Source organism: Lithobates pipiens, unplaced genomic scaffold (genome assembly GCF_037356315.1).
Source record: "Lithobates pipiens isolate NorthernLeopardFrog02 unplaced genomic scaffold, aLitPip1_a1.2 Scaffold_25, whole genome shotgun sequence".
In the NCBI taxonomy this organism is placed as follows: domain Eukaryota; kingdom Metazoa; phylum Chordata; class Amphibia; order Anura; family Ranidae; genus Lithobates; species Lithobates pipiens.
The window spans coordinates 56,828,749-56,846,518 of NW_027507787.1; the positions used below are offsets into that span (position 1 = coordinate 56,828,749).

The window sequence follows — 17,770 nt, forward strand, 5'->3', positions numbered from 1 at the left end:
CGGTGCATAGAGGGTCGCCAGCGTACACTGCAGTCCCCCTAGGCTACCCTTAAGGAACAGAAAGCGTCCGAGTGGGTCACATAACATGTCAATCAAATGAAAAGGAGTACCCTTGCGGAACCCTATGGCCACACCTTTTACTTTTTGCACATCAGATAGGCTATAATACCAAGTGGGGTATTGCGGCGAGAACAACTTCACCGACGAGGTGTGAGTGAGATGGGTTTCCTGCAGGAAGACCACGTCCCCTCGCAGGCGATTCAGTTCCCGGTATAAGTTATGGCGTTTACCAGGGGCGTGTAGGCCCCGCACATTAAATGATAACAATTCTAACGTGGCCATAGGTTACCGCCAAGGTCTAGAACAAATATACTGCAATCACGAGACAGGACCAGAGGCAGAGGGGTAGGGAGACAGAGGGGGAAAGAGAGAGGGTGAGAAAAAGGCGGAAGAGAAGAGATAGAGAAGGAAGAAGAGAGAGAGAACAGGTCAGCAATAACAATAGCCACCATCTCCTCGGCACCGGGGGCCGAAGCCCCAATCAGTCCGAGGGCAACATGAGCTCGCAGCCGCCTGCACTGAAGCGCGGGGGCAATCGGACAAGCCCCCACCCCCCGCCGAGAGCCCGGCAGAGGTCCGGAGATAAGGATCCATCCGACGCCCCCTCTCCAGGTACAAGGAGGGGCCAGCCAGCAGCAGTCCACGGCCACCCATAACAGGCGTGACATGCCGTAGCCCCGACCCCCACCCCCATATATCAAACATATAATCGCACTTATGCATATAAGCACCTTGCTTAAGGAAACACTAAAGTAAATGAACCACCCCTAGTGACTAAACATAAAACCAGAGGCAAAAATTGGAAATAAGGAACACCAGCTTCCCACATGCACATTTATCCTATGATATAAGGAAGGAAGTAAGTAAGTAACCACCAGTCATAAGTCTCACAGGCACATGTTCCAAGAATCCCGGGCAGCTCCGGGCCCCCCTGCTGCGCACACAGCGTGCAACGCAGCAAGTAAGGGCGTAAGTGCAAAAAAAAAAAAAAAAAAAAAATTGTGAACCAAAAATAGAACCAAAAAAGAACAAACAACACGAAAGAGGAATGTAGGCACGGTAATGCACTAAAATGTACTTGCGGAACCAGGTACGACCGGTCGATAGGACCAGACATCCGATCTAAAGGTAATAGCCAGCATGCACACTACGGCTGACTAGCCGGCAAGCCGAAGGAAGGAGCACGTTGCTTGCGAGACACCTTTTGCCATGTCGCCTCAGGGGTGTTCTCCAGAGGCGGTATGCCTTCCTGCCAGCCCGGGAGCTCAGGCGGAGAGATGTTAAGATCTGCACAGAATTTCTCAAGGTCCTCAGGGAACCGCAGAATCACCGTTTTCCCATCTCTATGAGCAATTAGGGCAGCCGGGAAGCCCCATCGGTAATTGATGGAGGCCGAGCGCAGCTGTTCAGTTAGGGGCCGCAGGGCCCTGCGGCGTTCCAGCGTCTCCCTGGCCAGATCGGGGAAGAAAGAAAGCGATGCTCCGTCAAAGTCCAGCACCTGCGTCCCCTTAAGCTTCTGCATAATGCGATCCTTTTCCTCAAAGTAATGAACCCTGCAGATCACATCCCGCGGATTGTCCACATCCATGTTACGTGGCCTAAGGGCCCTATGCACGCGGTCAATTTTTAAGGGGTGATCTGCTGCATTCCCTAGGAGGCCTTTGAAAATACCCCGGACCGTCGGGAGAAGATCCTCATCACCGGTCGCCTCCGGCAACCCCCGGATACGGATGTTATTCCGGCGGTTCCGATTTTCCTGGTCCTCGATCTTGTAAAGGGCCGACCGGTGGGCTATAGCCAGGGAACGGGTGGTCGCCTGTAAAGATCTAATGGCGGTTGCGTGCTTGTCCAAGCGTAGCTCCGTCTCCTCCACGCGGTCCAACACTTGCGCCAGGTCCGAACGGACAGCGGACACTTCCCGCTTAATAGACTTTGAGCCCCATGAGCATGGAGGCCAGCTCAGACTTGGTGGGGAGACCGCTCACCAGTGCTGCTACCTCCGAATGTCGCGGTTCACGGTCTTCATCCGCAGATCCCGCCGACGAGGCCGGGGATTGAGCTCTGTGATCAGGCCTGAGGCGCTGGGCGGGGCCAGCAAGCCCGCTCGAGTTCAGGGGAGAGCGGCCTAGACCATCCATGTCACCCACCTCGTCCGGCTCCGCCAGAAAGCGCTTAATCGATCCATCGGGAGCGCCCTTTTTCGGCAGGGACTTGCCAGTTTTCCTGCCCATCGTGCCCGAGCGTGCTGAGGGGTTCATGCGGTGGTAAGGTGCGTTATAAGCGGGGTCAGGGCCGGAGCTCAGAGCCGACACGTCTTCACTGCTGCATAGCGAAACCACGCCCCCCCTACCATTTTTTTCTAAAATGTTAAAAAGAATAATGGGTACTTGTGAATCTACACACTTTACAAATTATACTATCTTCTTCAGATTTACCAACTAAGTAAAATAAGGGCCTACCTGACTGGATACAAATTAAATGGATTGTTTATGCAGGCCCCAATACAGCACAGTTGCTGGTAAATCTTATATAAAATATTAAATAGAATGCCAGAAAAAAGAATATTCGTTTCTGAAAGGCCTGCAAAGAGATGACAGGCCAGGTAAAGCTCATCAAAAATTTGAGTTCCCCAGACAATGAAGAGCTACCAGTGGGCAGCAAATGTAGACTTTAAAAAGGAGTCCAATATCGCATAAGACCCAAAACATACGGAAGAATCGCTCTTCCAAATTTACCCACCTTCCATCAGGGGTGTCATCTGGTCAAAATGATTGCCTGGAACAGACACAAATCCAGCAAGCCCTGGGTCACCTTTGAAAACGATATCCCTTCCCCAACTCTTCACCAGACGATTTAAACATAAACCAGACTATAAATTCAACAGTTACCTTAACTCATAAGGTAATCAAATGATTTCATCTTGCTCCGGCCCCTTCTCAGATGCCTCCTATTAAAGGAAACCCAGATTTTAACCCCAGCCTAACCACAGCCTCTTACCAGAACTTACTTATGGCTAACCTCTATAATGCCTCTCACTTCTGTGGTACCTCAGATTGGCTGGTAATCATATCATTATCTTCCCCCACGGGTCCTTATCAGCTACCTTTCTGGAACACACTGTAGCCTTAAATTTTAACCGCCTGTTGACATACTTTGAGGCTAGGTTCACACTGGTGTGATGCAGGAAATCCTGTACGGGTTCTCGCATTGCACCTGAATTGCAGACAGTTCACGCCGACATCTGCGAACCACTGCGGGTGTCAATGTAAAGATAATGACACCCCCAGATTGGTTCACAGATCGCAGTGACCGTGAGCTTTGCGACTGAACAATTGAAAAAAATAGATCTTCCCTTGTTGATAACCTCAGTAAGTACTAGCATACAGGAGAATAATTTAAATTACACTCCAGCTCTGACACATAGAACGATGCCCGCAGTATGAGACAGTTGTTGGAGGTGTGGTCAAGGGCACATTTTTGCAAATTTTTGGTCCTGCTCAAAGATCACATAATTCTGAAAGGGAATATACATTTCAAAGAGTTTCCCTGACTGTAGCATCCCATGGGATCCCTTTTCCTCCTTTATAATAACCGGATCCTTACCAAAATCTATAGGAAGTCAATTCTGCGGCATCTTTTGAATGCGGCCAACATTTTACGCCAGCAGGCTGGAGAGTAGATGTACCTTTCTCAATTCAACTATGGCTAACCAAAGTGGAAGAGATTAATAGAATGGAGGATTTACCATATGCCCAAACAGATTGGATGGGTTTAATAAGACCTAGTTTTACAGGCATCAGTTTACCTTTACAGATAAAGGAATGCACCTTCTTGATGGGCAGGAGTAACATACTGACACAACAGATTGATAAATCGAATCTAGTACTCCCTCGTTCATCCCTTTCATTTTCTTAACCCTGTTATCTTACAACCCCAATTCCAAAAAAGACCCCGTGTAAAAATCAACATAAAAATAGAATACAACGCTATGCAAATCTCATAAAACCATATTTTATTCACAATAGAAAACTTATCAAATATTTAAACCAAGAAAAGGTACCATTTTAACCACTTCAGTCCCGGAAGATTTTACCCCTTTCCTGACCAGAGCACTTTTTGTAATTCAACACTGCGTCGCTTTAACTGATAATTGCAATGTTAAATGCAAAATGTAAACATTCCTTGTGACAAGTACTCTTTATGGAAGAGTTTTTGAATACTTTATTTTTTTTAAACTAGCACCTTTAAGATGCCAGTAATCCATGAAGTGATGTCATGACATGGCTTTCGGGTTACTAGATCAGAGTATTGGCTTTGTTCGGGTCTTCGTGCAGCTGGCAGATGCGCGGTTGCTGAGACAGTGATTTTTGGAAATATACCTGAGCCCATGCAGTGATGTCCATGAGGGAATCAAGCCTCTTTTTGATGCAGTGCTGTTCGAGTACCCAAAGATCATAGGCATTCAATACTGTGTTTTGGCCTTCTCCCTTGGACACCGATTTGTCCAGAGTCTCTGAATCTTTTGCCATTAATTACTGTAAAATGATGATATCTTTAACGTGTTCAGATCCGCGCTACAGCCGAACGATGGCTACAGCAGGGATCTGCTTTGCTGGGAGGCAATCAATAGTTGTCCTCCCCTTTGCAAGCTGGCCATGCCCCCCTGAAGGGGGAGCGCACTGATCACCCGAGTGAACAAAACTCGGGTGATCACAGATCCAAGCAAGGGGCCACTCCCGACCCTGCCATGTGAACAGTTGTCAGCCAATGACAGCTGATCACGTGATGTAAACAGAAGATCGGAAATCATTTTTTTCTTCTTCTCACGCTAATACAAACGAAAAGAAGCAGTTCGATTAGCACGGACTTCAGAAAGCGGTTACTTTGGGCACCAAACAAAATTTTTTACCTCCAAAGATAAATTGTCAATTTTCAATTAACCTTATTTTAAATTTCAAATACCATGATTAACCATAGTTTCATTAAAAAACCAAAGACCATTAATGGTCTTTGTTTTTTTTTTTAATGAAACTATGGTTAATCATGGTATTTGAAATCTAAAATAAATTGTAAATTTTAAATTAACCTCATCTTTGGAGGTAAAAAATGTTGTTTGGTGCCCAAAGTAACCGCTTTCTGCAGTCCGTGCTAATCGAACTGCTTCTTTTCGTTTATATATGCTATTGGGTTACGGCACCAAAACCTTAACAAGGACTCAATAAGGGTAGTATTAACTTAACCCTTTATTAGTGGACATATCTGCTTTTTCCTATTCTTTTCCTTTTCTCCTCTTTCTCCCTTTTTTCTTTAGTTCAAATTTTCTAGTAATAATAGCATGAGAAGAAAAAAAGCCAAAATCGCCAGCTTGTTTGAAGGGACATCGGTACTGAAGAGGAAGAGGCAAAGCTCCTCATATGTGCCCACAAGTACCACTTGCCAGTGCCACAAATCAGTGCCCACAGTGCCAATCAGTGCCCACAGTAGTAGGTGCCAGCAATCAGTGCCCACATGTGCCACCTATCAATGCCCACCAGTGGTGCCAATAAGTGCCACCTAGCAGTGCTGCCTACCAGTGCCCATCACTACCAGCCATCAGTGCCGCCCATCAATGCCCACCAGTGCCAGCTATTAGTGCCCATAAGTGCAGCCTATAGGTGCCCATCAGTGTAGCCTCATCAGCGTACATCAATGAAGGAGAAAAATTACCCGTTTGCCAAATTTATCAAAATATAAAAACGGTTTTGTATTTTTTAACAAAAAAATAAAAACCCAGAGGTGATCAATTACCACCAAAAGAAAGCTCTATTTGTGGGGGAAAAAATGATACAAATGTAATTTGGGTACAGTGTTGTATAACTGCGCAATTGTTGTTCAAACAGTGAGAGCTAAAAGCTGAAAATTGGTCTGGGCAGGAGGGGGGTTTAGGTGCCCAGTAAGCAAGTGGTTAAAGTCTTTGCAATATTACACCGAGGAACATTAAGAAATGGTACAACAATTTTTAGATGTAGTTTTCACAGACTTGTGAACCTCTACCCAAGTTTACGTCTGAGACAATGACTCTCTAAAATGCTCTTTTTACACCAAGTCATGTTACTGACCTGCTGCCAATTCACCTAATTAGCTGCAAAATGTTCTTCCAGCTCTTCTTTCTTAGTACCACTTTGTCAGCTTTTTGTTGCCTTGTCCCAACTTTTTGGAGATGTGTTGCTGCCATCAATTTCAAAAAAATTTTTTTAAACTAAACATTTTCTTAGTTTAAACATTTGATATGTTTTCTCCTTTCGACTGTGAATAAAACATGGGTTTATGAGATTTGCAAATCATTGCATTCTTTTTTAAGTAGGTTTTTCACAGCGTCCATGTTTTTGGAATTGGGATTGTATTCATAATAGTAAAAACAAGCAATACAGTGGGCGAGAACTTCAGTTTAGGACTCAGCCAGCTTTGGCTCATCTGTTCCTTGGCAAGGATTGGCTATATCATGTGACCTATACCTTAACATACTAAACATTTATTTGTTTTACTGTCTTTATTAAGATTATGCTAAAGAAGTAATGTCTTTAGACAAGTTGCCTTGTATGTCTCCTGTACTGTATGCCTGTTGATAAAGAATTAGAAAAAAAAAAAAGTTGACGTTGAGGTTTGGCATTCTATTTAATATTCTGCATGTGAGAGCACATTAAGCTTTACTTGAAGGCTAGAGTTATCCTTTAAGTTCCTCTAAAGTGCTCTGCTGCTGTGCGTGCATGATGCACAAAAGCTTATTTATGGAGGTGAAAGGTTTTCCAAAGAAGCAGAAATGCCCATAGTGACCAAATTCCCAGAGATTTAAAAAGGGAAACATGAATGCTCCCATTGCCATCCTTAAAAAATACTAGTTGTTTGAAAGTCACCAAATCAGACGCAAATCTACTTGGTTATTCTGGGTCAGTGATCCTAAGCCTCTGATGCCCAACCTGCAGCCCTTCGACACTTATTGTGTGGCCCTTGGGGCCCCTGCAGACAGTCTGAGGAGGAAAAATATATTACTTAGCCTTGCTTCTTGTAGTTAAATAGGATGACTTTCTTGAAAACCATCTTGCTTACTTCTGTGTGCTCCATCCCTTTTCTCAATCTGTGCCCCATTGGAGAGATTTCCCTTCACATTCTGTCCTGTAGCCAAACAGTAAGCGAGAGGAAATTCTTCAAAAGTAAGGCAATCCCTGAGTATGACCAGAACGAGTGTCCCCAATGGAAGATTTCCCCCTTATTATGGTTTTGGGGACGATCCATAATTTGAGTTTTTTTTCTTTCAATTTCGATGATAAAGGTAAACCTGACAGATGATAACTCTCCCTCATGGGGACAGTGATAAAACTAGACAGATGTTCTAATCCTCCAGTTTAGTTCTACTTTAGGCAGTGGTTTCTCCAATCTAAAATTGTGTCCTTAAGCAAATCCCCCGTTCTCCTGTAGCACGCCTATAATTTCTGACCATTTCCTGTGACCTTTTATGTAGTCCGATTCTCTGCCGTTGCAGGTCTACAGCCTGACAGTTGTAGAATTACATTGACTATTATGTGTGGCTCTTTGGCAATGTAAGGGACCACACTTGAGGCTTCCTAATGTAAGGTGGCCATGACTGCTCTAGACGCTTAAGTTATTGGATCAGCAAAAAAGTATATCCAGAAAGGGAGGTTAGTAATGACAGCATCTATATTTCTTGAGTACTTATTTCCTTTAATGATGAAAAATGGCTGGTCATCTGAAAGGAAAAATGTATCTACAGAAGTAGACAATTTCCTATTTTTCATAAATAAGTCCTGTCTAAAAAGACTAACTTGTGACATACAGTACTATGTGATGTTAACTTGTGAATAGTCATTGAAATGACTATACTATATGTAATATGTTTCCCTTTCTACTGCCATGATTTATGAATCAGCTTCAGTAATCCCGTACGGTGTATTCCAGGCACCACATGCTCAAACAGTCAAAAAAGGAGCTTGACCCCCTGACAAAGTTCCTACCAACCACTGTTACATCAAATGAGAATGTTCTTGTTGGCAACTGGAGTGCTCATATTGAAAAGTGGGATAGGGCAGGTGAGGCTTAACTTGAGGCATTTCTGAAAAGTGAGGCCATATCTCTACGAGTGCTCAGAGACCGCTTTTGTAGGTCAATAAAAGCTAATAGCCATCAAGTAGCATTTACGATTAGGCACGATTTAAATTAGGAGGGTTAGAGAGGTGGCAATACGCATATCAATGGTACCAGAATCTGGAAATTGAAAATAACTGGTACACAATTATCTTCACATCAGCCCATATCACGATTTAAACCAGAATTCCTTAAGGTAATTTTTATCAAAATTAAACAGGTTTATACTTACCTGCTCTGAACAGAATTGTTCAGAGTGGCCCTGAACTGCCTTTTCTTGGCGCCTCCGCACACTAGCGCCTCACCTCCAGCGGGAGTCTCCCAAAGAAAGTCACCTTCTATGGAGGCACTCTTGTGGGGTTGCTCCTGAGCCTTGTGGTCTGCGTCTAGTAACACAAAGTGGGACTCAGCCCTGCCCCCTGACTTTGATTGAGAGCAGTGGAGGCCAATGGCTCCCACTGACTCAGCAAAGCCAGTAGGACCAGGAAGTGAGGAGAGAGAGAAGAGCTGCAGAGGGGCACGGCACTGGATACTTTAATAAATTAAAGGTAAAAATGTATAGGTTTTATGACCACTAAAATAATCTCTCATCTTTAAATAGTCTAAAGATATTAACCTCATATCCATCATCTGGGAACACAGCAAAGAAAATTTTCCTAGGTTTACTAAACATCTGTGCCAACAGCTGACACCAAAACAGAAAAAATTAACACATCAACCTGCAGCAGGTAACATGGATATTTGTGACCAAAGCTATCAGTCCATGTTAGCAATGCTCTGTACTTTGAATGTATCTGAAAAAAGGTGCAGTCTCAGGAATGTGTAAAGCATTTGCAAAATAGTCAGCAGTGTACTGACACCAGTGGTCACAATATCCAACGGTGACTCCAGAGTAGTTTAAAGATCTATTAGGCACAAGGCAACTGTAGCTGGGCACAAGTCACAAAATTCATCAAATTGCACTTGTTAAGCCTTGTGCTAATAATACATGTAATGATAAAATACTGATCATCTATAGATATGATCTTTTTAAATACCTTTGTTTTAATGTCTTTTTTACAAGCCCTTTAAACAAAGAAAAGATCCACTTGTTGGAACTCAACTGAACTTTTTTGATGGCCAGCATAACACACATAGTAGAGGACCTGGGGGATTATATTACTCTACCACTGATCTCTGTATAAGAGAAACCATTGAATGAAGGTCCTACAGATAACAAAAAAGTGTTGATTTCCTGGTCTGCCAACCTGCTGAGGATCCTCCCGTCGACCTCTACATCACTAAAGGATGCCCATTTGAACTTAAGATTATGGGGGAAACAGACAGTTCGATTTCTCACGATTTAACCTTTGCATGCGGCAAGCTCAGTACTTGGCAAAGAGCACATCTGTAAATGGGACCCTTCTAAGAATTACATTCTATACTTCCATAAACTAAAGAGAAAAGTTATTACAATGGAGAAACAAATTCTAAATAAATGGGACAGGATTTCTCAAAATTGCCATTTTGTACACTTAAAGGGGTTGTAAAGGTTTACTTTAAAGAAGAAAAAATAAATAAATAAATAAAAAACACACATATCATACTTGCCTCCACTGTACAGTTTGTTTTGCAAAGAGTGGCCCTGAGCCTCATCTTCTGGGGTCACTTGGTGGCTGTCTCGGTTCCTCTTCCACAAACGCTAACCCCCCCCCCCCCCCCCGGGAAGCTCTCTCCCAAGGGGGTTAGCTTGCGGGCGCACTCCCGTGTGATACAGTCAGCAGCCATAGCTGCCGAGTGCATCACTCGGCCCCACCCCCTGGTGCGCCGCGTCATTGATTTGATTGACAGCAGCGGAAGCCAGCGGCTGCGCTGCTATCAATCATCCAGTGAAAAGCCCACAAGAGCTGGGGGAAAGCAATGCGGGATTGCGCCCATGGAGGTTCGGGGCTCAGATAAGTAAAGGGGGGGGGGCGTGAGTGCAAGGTGTTTTTTCACCTTAATGCATAGGATGCATTAAGGTGAAAAGACACGAAGCTTTACAACCCATACCACTTCATAAACCATAAACTATATGCACACTTGACTGTTCACTAATACCAATTTATGTGTTGCTGCAGTTACATACAAATGGAAACAAGGTAGATTTATCTATTTCAGGTTAGCAACTTCATTCCAGAAGCACAAGTTAGGAAGTAACTTTCTAAATCACGAGTGCAGAAATCTCAACACAGCAAAGCCCCTTATGCCTCATGCATCCATCAAAAAGCCATGCTAACAGGTTAGACTGAGAATGAAAGAAAAGCAAACAGGCTACACAAATTACAGGATTCCTGTGTTTTAATAGCACACTGTACATAGGAGGAATATAGGCAAGACCTTTAGGCTCTTAAAAAGAAGTACCCTCTCTAATTGGTTGAGGTTTTTGGACTGTTCACCATTATTAGTGTCCACTTTGCAGAGAAGACATGAAGAGATCTGCAGGAAACAGGTAAATGTATGATTGAAACATAAGGACAAACATAAACGAGCACAAAGGCAAAAGGGTCTTACCACACAGACAAAACATTGCAAAATGTGAAAAAAAAAGATAAAGTACATTAATGCAAAAACACAGCTGGAACCACAGCGATTCCTTTATCCTTCATTTATTCAAACACATTTCTTTGTGAAAAAATTCTGACATGAAGCACAAATAGCGGATTCAGTCTTTAAAAACAAGTATTACTTAAAATATATCTAAATCCAAAAAACACACTTTTTGTTTCGGATACAGTGGTGAGGGGTTAGGACCCCTGCAAAGGTTTTTATTTCCATCATTGCCACTGCATAGAGAATTCGCCATCCCCTATTGTCCTCGTGTCTTGTCATCAGGACTAAGGCCGGATTCACACTAGCTGCAGTCACGGCTCACAGCAGGGGGTCCGTTGAGTCCCTGTTCTCCGTTTCAGGTGCGAATCAGGTCCAAATTTTTGCCTGAATGCGGACCTGAACCTGAGCCAAAGATGCACAGGCCCCTTCTGCTGTGCACTCTGCAGCTGCCCCGGAAATGTGTGAACTAGCTCCATTGAGAGACGGTCAGCGTCTCCCGTCATGCGAATTGGATGGGGGACACCAGCATTCAATTTGCATAGGTGTGAAACCAGCCTGAAAGTGAGGGAAAATCCACAATTGTGAGTTGTGACCAGAAGGAGGAAGAAAAAGGGAATTCTTCTCATTGAGAAACTGTTATGCTGACATGTTACTCTGCTTTCCACAAGTCCAAAATCACGCGATTCTGTACTGTGCAACTTGCCCTCTATCAGTTAGAGAGCGACCATGTGGGGATAAAAGCAGACAAGACAGAAAGCTTGGGCCTGCAATTTCAACATTTGGTGTTCCTAAACAACTGATGGTAACAAGGTGATTTTATGCAGTGGAGTCGTCTAATTATCTAATTTCCAAAGTTTAAATAAAAGCCAAATGATAGAAGCTGCTTGGTTGCCATGCACAGTTGCTGCAGATTTTGGCTGCTCCAATTTGGATAGATTCCCCTCACTGTGCTCCCTGTATGTCTTTCAAGGCTACATTTGCAATATCTGACTAGAGTTTACCTTTAACCCTTTCATCGCTGTAGCCATTACAGCGACAGCAGCACTGGGATGCAAACAAACTCCTGGCTGCCAGGTATGTAGTAGATTTGTATATATCAAAGTTCACAGCGCTCTCCACCTTGGATATCCAACCTTCTTGTACCAAGTAGTATTAATATACAGGATTTATATATTTTTTAAATATATTGATATATTTTATTTATAACTACTTTCCACAAACACAGTCACTTTGATAGTACAGTATCATGGGCACCACAATAACAAAACTTGAGCTTTATCATAAAGTATCTAGATGTAGCAACTGGAGACAGGAAAACTCTGCAGCAATGTCGATTTTACACCCAGACCACTCTTGGCAGAGAATTCTCTTTATGCAGATAAAGATGTTTCTTAAGCCATCCATAGATGGATCAATTCTCGGCCAGTTCAGTAGGGACCAGCTGAGATTTAGTCCATTTATCGGCGGGTTGATTGTACCCAAGTCAATCCATCAATAGACTTGGGTACAACCAGCATGTCATATTTTTAGCATGTGATTATTGCCATCAGCTATAGCCACTAGCAGTAATCATTGTGTTCTCCTGGCAGGGAAGGCTCCCTGTGAACCCCCCCCCCCCCCTCCCGTTTTTTGCAGAAAATAAAATCTTATGATCTTTGGTCTGCCTTACTCCTAAGGTTAAATTCACACAGACATCTGGAAGCTTGCAAGTCCTCTAGAATAATTTCCCCTCCGTTTTCCCATGTCTGGGGTATCACAGGGGCTCCTCACATGTACTAAGTAAATCTTTAGACAAAAAAAATGTTGTATACTTGGATTTTGCAAAAGCGTTTGACAGTTACCTTACACATTAGCCCTGTGTGGGGAAAGCCTACAGGTCTGGAAAATTTGTTTGTAAATGCATAGCAAACTGGCAAAAAGACCGAATTCAGAGAGCAGGGGTTAATGACTTTGACTGGTCTAAGGTTATTAGTGGTGTACCTCAAGGTTCAGTGTTGGGACCCTTACTTTTTAATATCTTTATAAAATTATATAGGGTCCGGGATAAAAAGTACTGCTGGTACTGATGACACCAAGCTATGCAGTAGAATAACATCCTTACACACTACTGGGGGAAACCATAGTAGAGAAGGATCTGGGTGTTCTGGTAGATCATAAACTTAAAGCGGACCTTCAGTCAACTTTCCGTCTATTAAAACTTCTTCCCTTGTTGTTTTAACTTTGGATAGTAAAACATTTTCTGCCACTAAATAACTTATACACCCCCTCTTCCTCTTTGTCTGGTCATTGGCCTAGGCTTATGACATTGTACAAAGCTCTCACTCTCAAGAGAGTTTGCCGGGAGGGGGGAGGAGTCATAAGAGGGCCAATGAGGGCTGCAGAGTTGGAGGTGTGCCTCTGTGTAAATCGGGGGAAGTGAACAGGCAGCAGCTTCAGCTGCCCACAAATGGTTGCAGCCAGACTCAGTGGAGGAAGATTTCTCCAGCACATGTGGCAAGTACAGAATCACAGTACCGTATATATAAAATAATATGCAAAGTGGTTGGAGGGAAGCCTCAGAATGGCAAAGATGTTATTATTACAAATTATGTGAGCAGACTGCAGATCCTCTTTAATGCCAACAAGCAATGCCAAGCTGAAGTTTCCAAAGCAAGGACATTTCTTGTACTAAAAGAGGTATGGACTCCATAGAGATATCATTTTGCCCCTGTACAAATAATTAGTAAGACCACATCTGGAATATGCAGTTCAGTTTTGGGCACCAGTTCTCAAAAAGGTTGTTGGGGAACTGGAGAAAGTGCAGAGAAGAGCAACCAAAGTGATAAGAGGCACGGAGGAGCTCAGCTATGAGGAAAGATTACAGTAACTGAATTTATTCCCTCTTGAGAAGAAGAGAGTAAGGGGGAATATGATCAACATATGTAAATACATAGGTTGTCCATATAGTAAACTTGGTGTTGAGTTAAAGTCATCACAGAGGACAAGGGGGCACTATGTCTGGAGGAATTTAATTTAATTTAATGTCCAAATATGGAAAGGCTTCTTCACAGTAAGCTGTGAAAATGTGGAATAGACTCCTTAACCACTTGGCGACCAGCGCACGACGATGTACGTCGACAGAATGGCACGGGCAGGCAAATGGGCGTACATGTACGTCCCTTTAAATTTGCCGCCCTGCCATCGGGAGCGCGCCGGCGCGCTCCCGCGCTGGTCGGGACCCCCGTGAGTCCGGTCGCGGGACCCGCGGACTCGATCGCCGTGGGCATCCCCGCGATCGTCTCACGGAGCGGCTGAATGGAGAAGTGCCGTTGTAAACAACATTTCTCCGTTCTGCCTAGCAACTAATGACGCTGATCTCTGCTCCATGTGATTGGAGCAGAGATCAGTGTTCACTAAATGAAAGCCCAACCCCCCCACAGTTAGTAACACACCCCTAGGAACACTTAACCCCTACACTGCCACCCACTGGTTAACCCTTTCACTGCCAGTGTCATTTACACAGGAATCACTGCATTTATATAGCAGTGATTACTGTATAAATGACAATGGTCCCAAAAATGTGTCAAAAATGTCCGATGGGTCCCCCACAATGTCGCAGTCACAATAAAAATCGCTGATCGCCGCCATTACTAGTAAAAAAAAAAAAAATAATAATAAAAATGCTATAAAACTATCCCTATTTTGTAAACGCTATAACTTTTGCGCAAACCAATCAATAATCGCTTATTGAGATTTTTTTACCAAAATATGTAGAAGAATACGTATTGGCCTAAACTGAGGGAAAAAAATGTTTTTTTATATATTTTTGGGGGATATTATAACAAAAAGTAAAAAAATAATGCGTTTTTTTCAAAATTGACGCTCTATTTTTGTTTATAGCGCAAAAAATTAAAACCGCAGGGGTGATCAAATACCACCAAAAGAAAGCTCTATTTGTGGGGAAAAAAGGACGTCAATTTTGTTTGGGAGCCACGTCGCACGACTGCGCAATTGTCAGTTAAAGCGACGCAGTGCCGAATCGCAAAAAGTGGTCTGGTCTTTGACCAGCAAATTGGTCCGGTCTGAAAGTGGTTAAGGAGCTGGTTATGTAGCTTGCTTTTAAAAAGGCCTGGATTCTTTCCTAAATGTACATAATATAACTGGATACTAATTATTTAATCAAAATCACCCCAGAGCACGTGGAACCTTCTGCTCCACAAGCATAGTCAAGCGCTGGGGATTTTATGCTAAAGAAACTTGCAGCCTCTGGACATACGTGTGCATGGGGTCTAAGAAAAAGTGTTCTCTGCTCTGCTGTGAACTGAACTTTAACCTTTATAATATATTGGACCAATCGCGCTCACCTCAGACTTGCACAGTGAAATCCATGATAGTGGACAGACCTTTCATTATTTGTTTTACCGTCACAAATTTCATTTTTGAAGAAGTGTTAATTAGTTTTTGGAAAACCTGTTGAAATGTGATGCAATAGGATTTATGTGGCGGGTATTATAATCTATGCATATTAGACAATAGTGTAAATGTAATGAGTTAAATGTTTAAGGGGAGGTGTGGTTCGTGTATATAAGCAACATCCACTGGTAGGTCTGTATTTCCTTAAGAGGACCTTGGCAAAACGAGGGTCAGGATATTGAGGCGATTTTTAATTGGGCTTTAAATATGCCTACAGCAAGTTCCAGTTGGAGGATTTACAATCCATGAATAGAGGGACAGGCTGAGAGATGATGTGCTACTAGAATTGCAGTGGGTCGATCAATTACCCAGAGGAAATTTTTAGTTGGCGGTGGAGCAGAGAACATCTAATGTCTTAGGGCTTATGCATATAGGTGTAAATACAATTGCATGGCTGTACAGCATAAAATACACTAAACATTTACAGTTTACATCACAAGCTGGGGTTCTTACAGAAGATTACTGGAGCACAGCATATTTTGTAACACCGTGAATAGGGAAGAAAAACTCCACAGTTGGGGCTCCTGGGTGTGGCATGATTTACACTGTAGGGCCACACATCTGTATTTAGATTCATGTGATTAAGCCCTTAGGAGTATGACAAAAACTTTACATGCATGGAGAGGATGCTCTGCTAAAAGCAGTCCTGGAGTAAAATCCATATGGCTGTGGAAGTTTTACTGCCCCCTAATGACCGAGCGGCAAGTTAACATGTAAAAGTGGCCCCATTGTATACATTGCATTCTCATTCAAAATCCCCCTTTTAGGAAAAAAAAACTGCAATTTTGACTTGTCTGTAAACTCCATATCTTGGAATACAGGAGGAGCAAGTCTAGATCCTGGGTTATAAGCTCATACCTTCAGGTGATTGGACACCTAAAAAAGGTACATGGCAAAGCCTTTGAAGACCTGCCTCCCGGGTCCTTACCCTTGTTCCCTACCCCAGGCCACGAGCCCTCAGTTTTGTAGCAAGCAATGCAGAGTAACTAAGGAATAGGGAGGGCGCCCTGTGTACTGTACTCAAAATATATGGAATTTACAGGCAGCAAGACAAAATTACTCCAATAAAAAAAAAAAAAATCATAATTATATATATATATACACATATATATATATATATATATATATACACACACATACATACATACACACACACACACACATATATATTATATACAGTGCCTACAAGTAGTATTCAACCCCCTGCAGATTTAGCAGGTTTACACATTCGGAATTAACTTGGCATTGTGACATTTGGACTGTAGATCAGCCTGGAAGTGTGAAATGCACTGCAGCAAAAAAGAATGTTATTTCTTTGTTTAATTTTTTTTTAAATAGTGAAAAGTTTATTCGGAGGGTCAATTATTATTCAACCCCTCAATTCAACAGAATTCTGTTTGGTTCCCCTAAAGTATTAAGAAGTAGTTCAGGCACAAAGAACAATGAGCTTCACATGTTTGGATTAATTATCTGTTTTTCCAGCCTTTTCTGACTATTTAAGACCCTCCCCAAACTTGTGAACAGCACTCATACATGGTCAACATGGGAAAGACAAAGGAGCATTCCAAGGCCATCAGAGACAAGATCGTGGAGGGTCACAAGGCTGGCAAGGGGTACAAAACCCTTTCCAAGGAGTTGGGCCTACCTGTCTCCACTGTTGGGAGCATCATCCGGAAGTGGAAGGCTTATGGAACTGCTGTTAGCCTTCCACGGGCTGGACAGCCTTTGAAAGTTTCCTCCCGTGCCGAGGCCAGGCTTGTCCGAAGAGTCAAGGCTAACCCAAGGACAACAAGGAAGGAGCTCCGGGAAGATCTCATGGCAGTGGGGACATTGGTTTCAGTCAATACCATAAGTAACGTACTCCACCGCAATGGTCTCCGTTCCAGACGAGCCCGTAAGGTACCTTTACTTTCAAAGCGTCATGTCAAGGCTCGTCTACAGTTTGCTCACGATCACTTGGAGGACTCTGAGACAGACTGGTTCAAGGTTCTCTGGTCTGATGAGACCAAGATCGAGATCTTTGGTGCCAACCACACACGTGACGTTTGGAGACTGGATGGCACTGCATACGACCCAAAGAATACCATCCCTACAGTCAAGCATGGTGGTGGCAGCATCATGCTGTGGGGCTGCTTCTCAGCCAAGGGGCCTGGCCATCTGGTCCGCATCCATGGGAAGATGGATAGCACGGCCTACCTGGAGATTTTGGCCAAGAACCTCCACTCCTCCATCAAGGACCTTAAGATGGGTCGTCATTTCATCTTCCAACAAGACAACGACCCAAAGCACACAGCCAAGAAAACCAAGGCCTGGTTCAAGAGGGAAAAAATCAAGGTGTTGCAGTGGCCTAGTCAGTCTCCTGACCTTAACCCAATTGAAAACTTGTGGAAGGAGCTCAAGATTAAAGTCCACATGAGACACCCAAAGAACCTAGATAACTTGGAGAAGATCTGCATGGAGGAGTGGGCTAAGATAACTCCAGAGACCTGTGCCGGCCTGATCAGGTCTTATAAAAGACGATTATTAGCTGTAATTGCAAACAAGGGTT

General features: G+C 43.4%; 1 protein-coding gene across 12 annotated transcripts in view; it reads right to left on the reverse strand.

Annotated features, from left to right (window-relative positions):
• GBF1 (golgi brefeldin A resistant guanine nucleotide exchange factor 1) overlaps window positions 1–17,770 on the reverse strand; it is a 323,893-nt gene that overhangs the window by 145,318 nt on the left and 160,805 nt on the right. For 6 of the 12 annotated variants that reach the window (XM_077454491.1, XM_077454487.1, XM_077454489.1 and 3 more), the window contains exon 9: window positions 10,582–10,656. The exons of 3 other annotated variants lie outside the window; for them this stretch is intronic. In XM_077454491.1, coding sequence (XP_077310617.1) covers window positions 10,582–10,656 — 75 coding nt within the window. Of the gene's footprint in view, window positions 1–10,557; window positions 10,657–17,770 lie in introns of all 12 variants that reach the window. 3 more of the 12 variants (XM_077454488.1, XM_077454494.1, XM_077454493.1) reach the window with 1 other exon arrangement.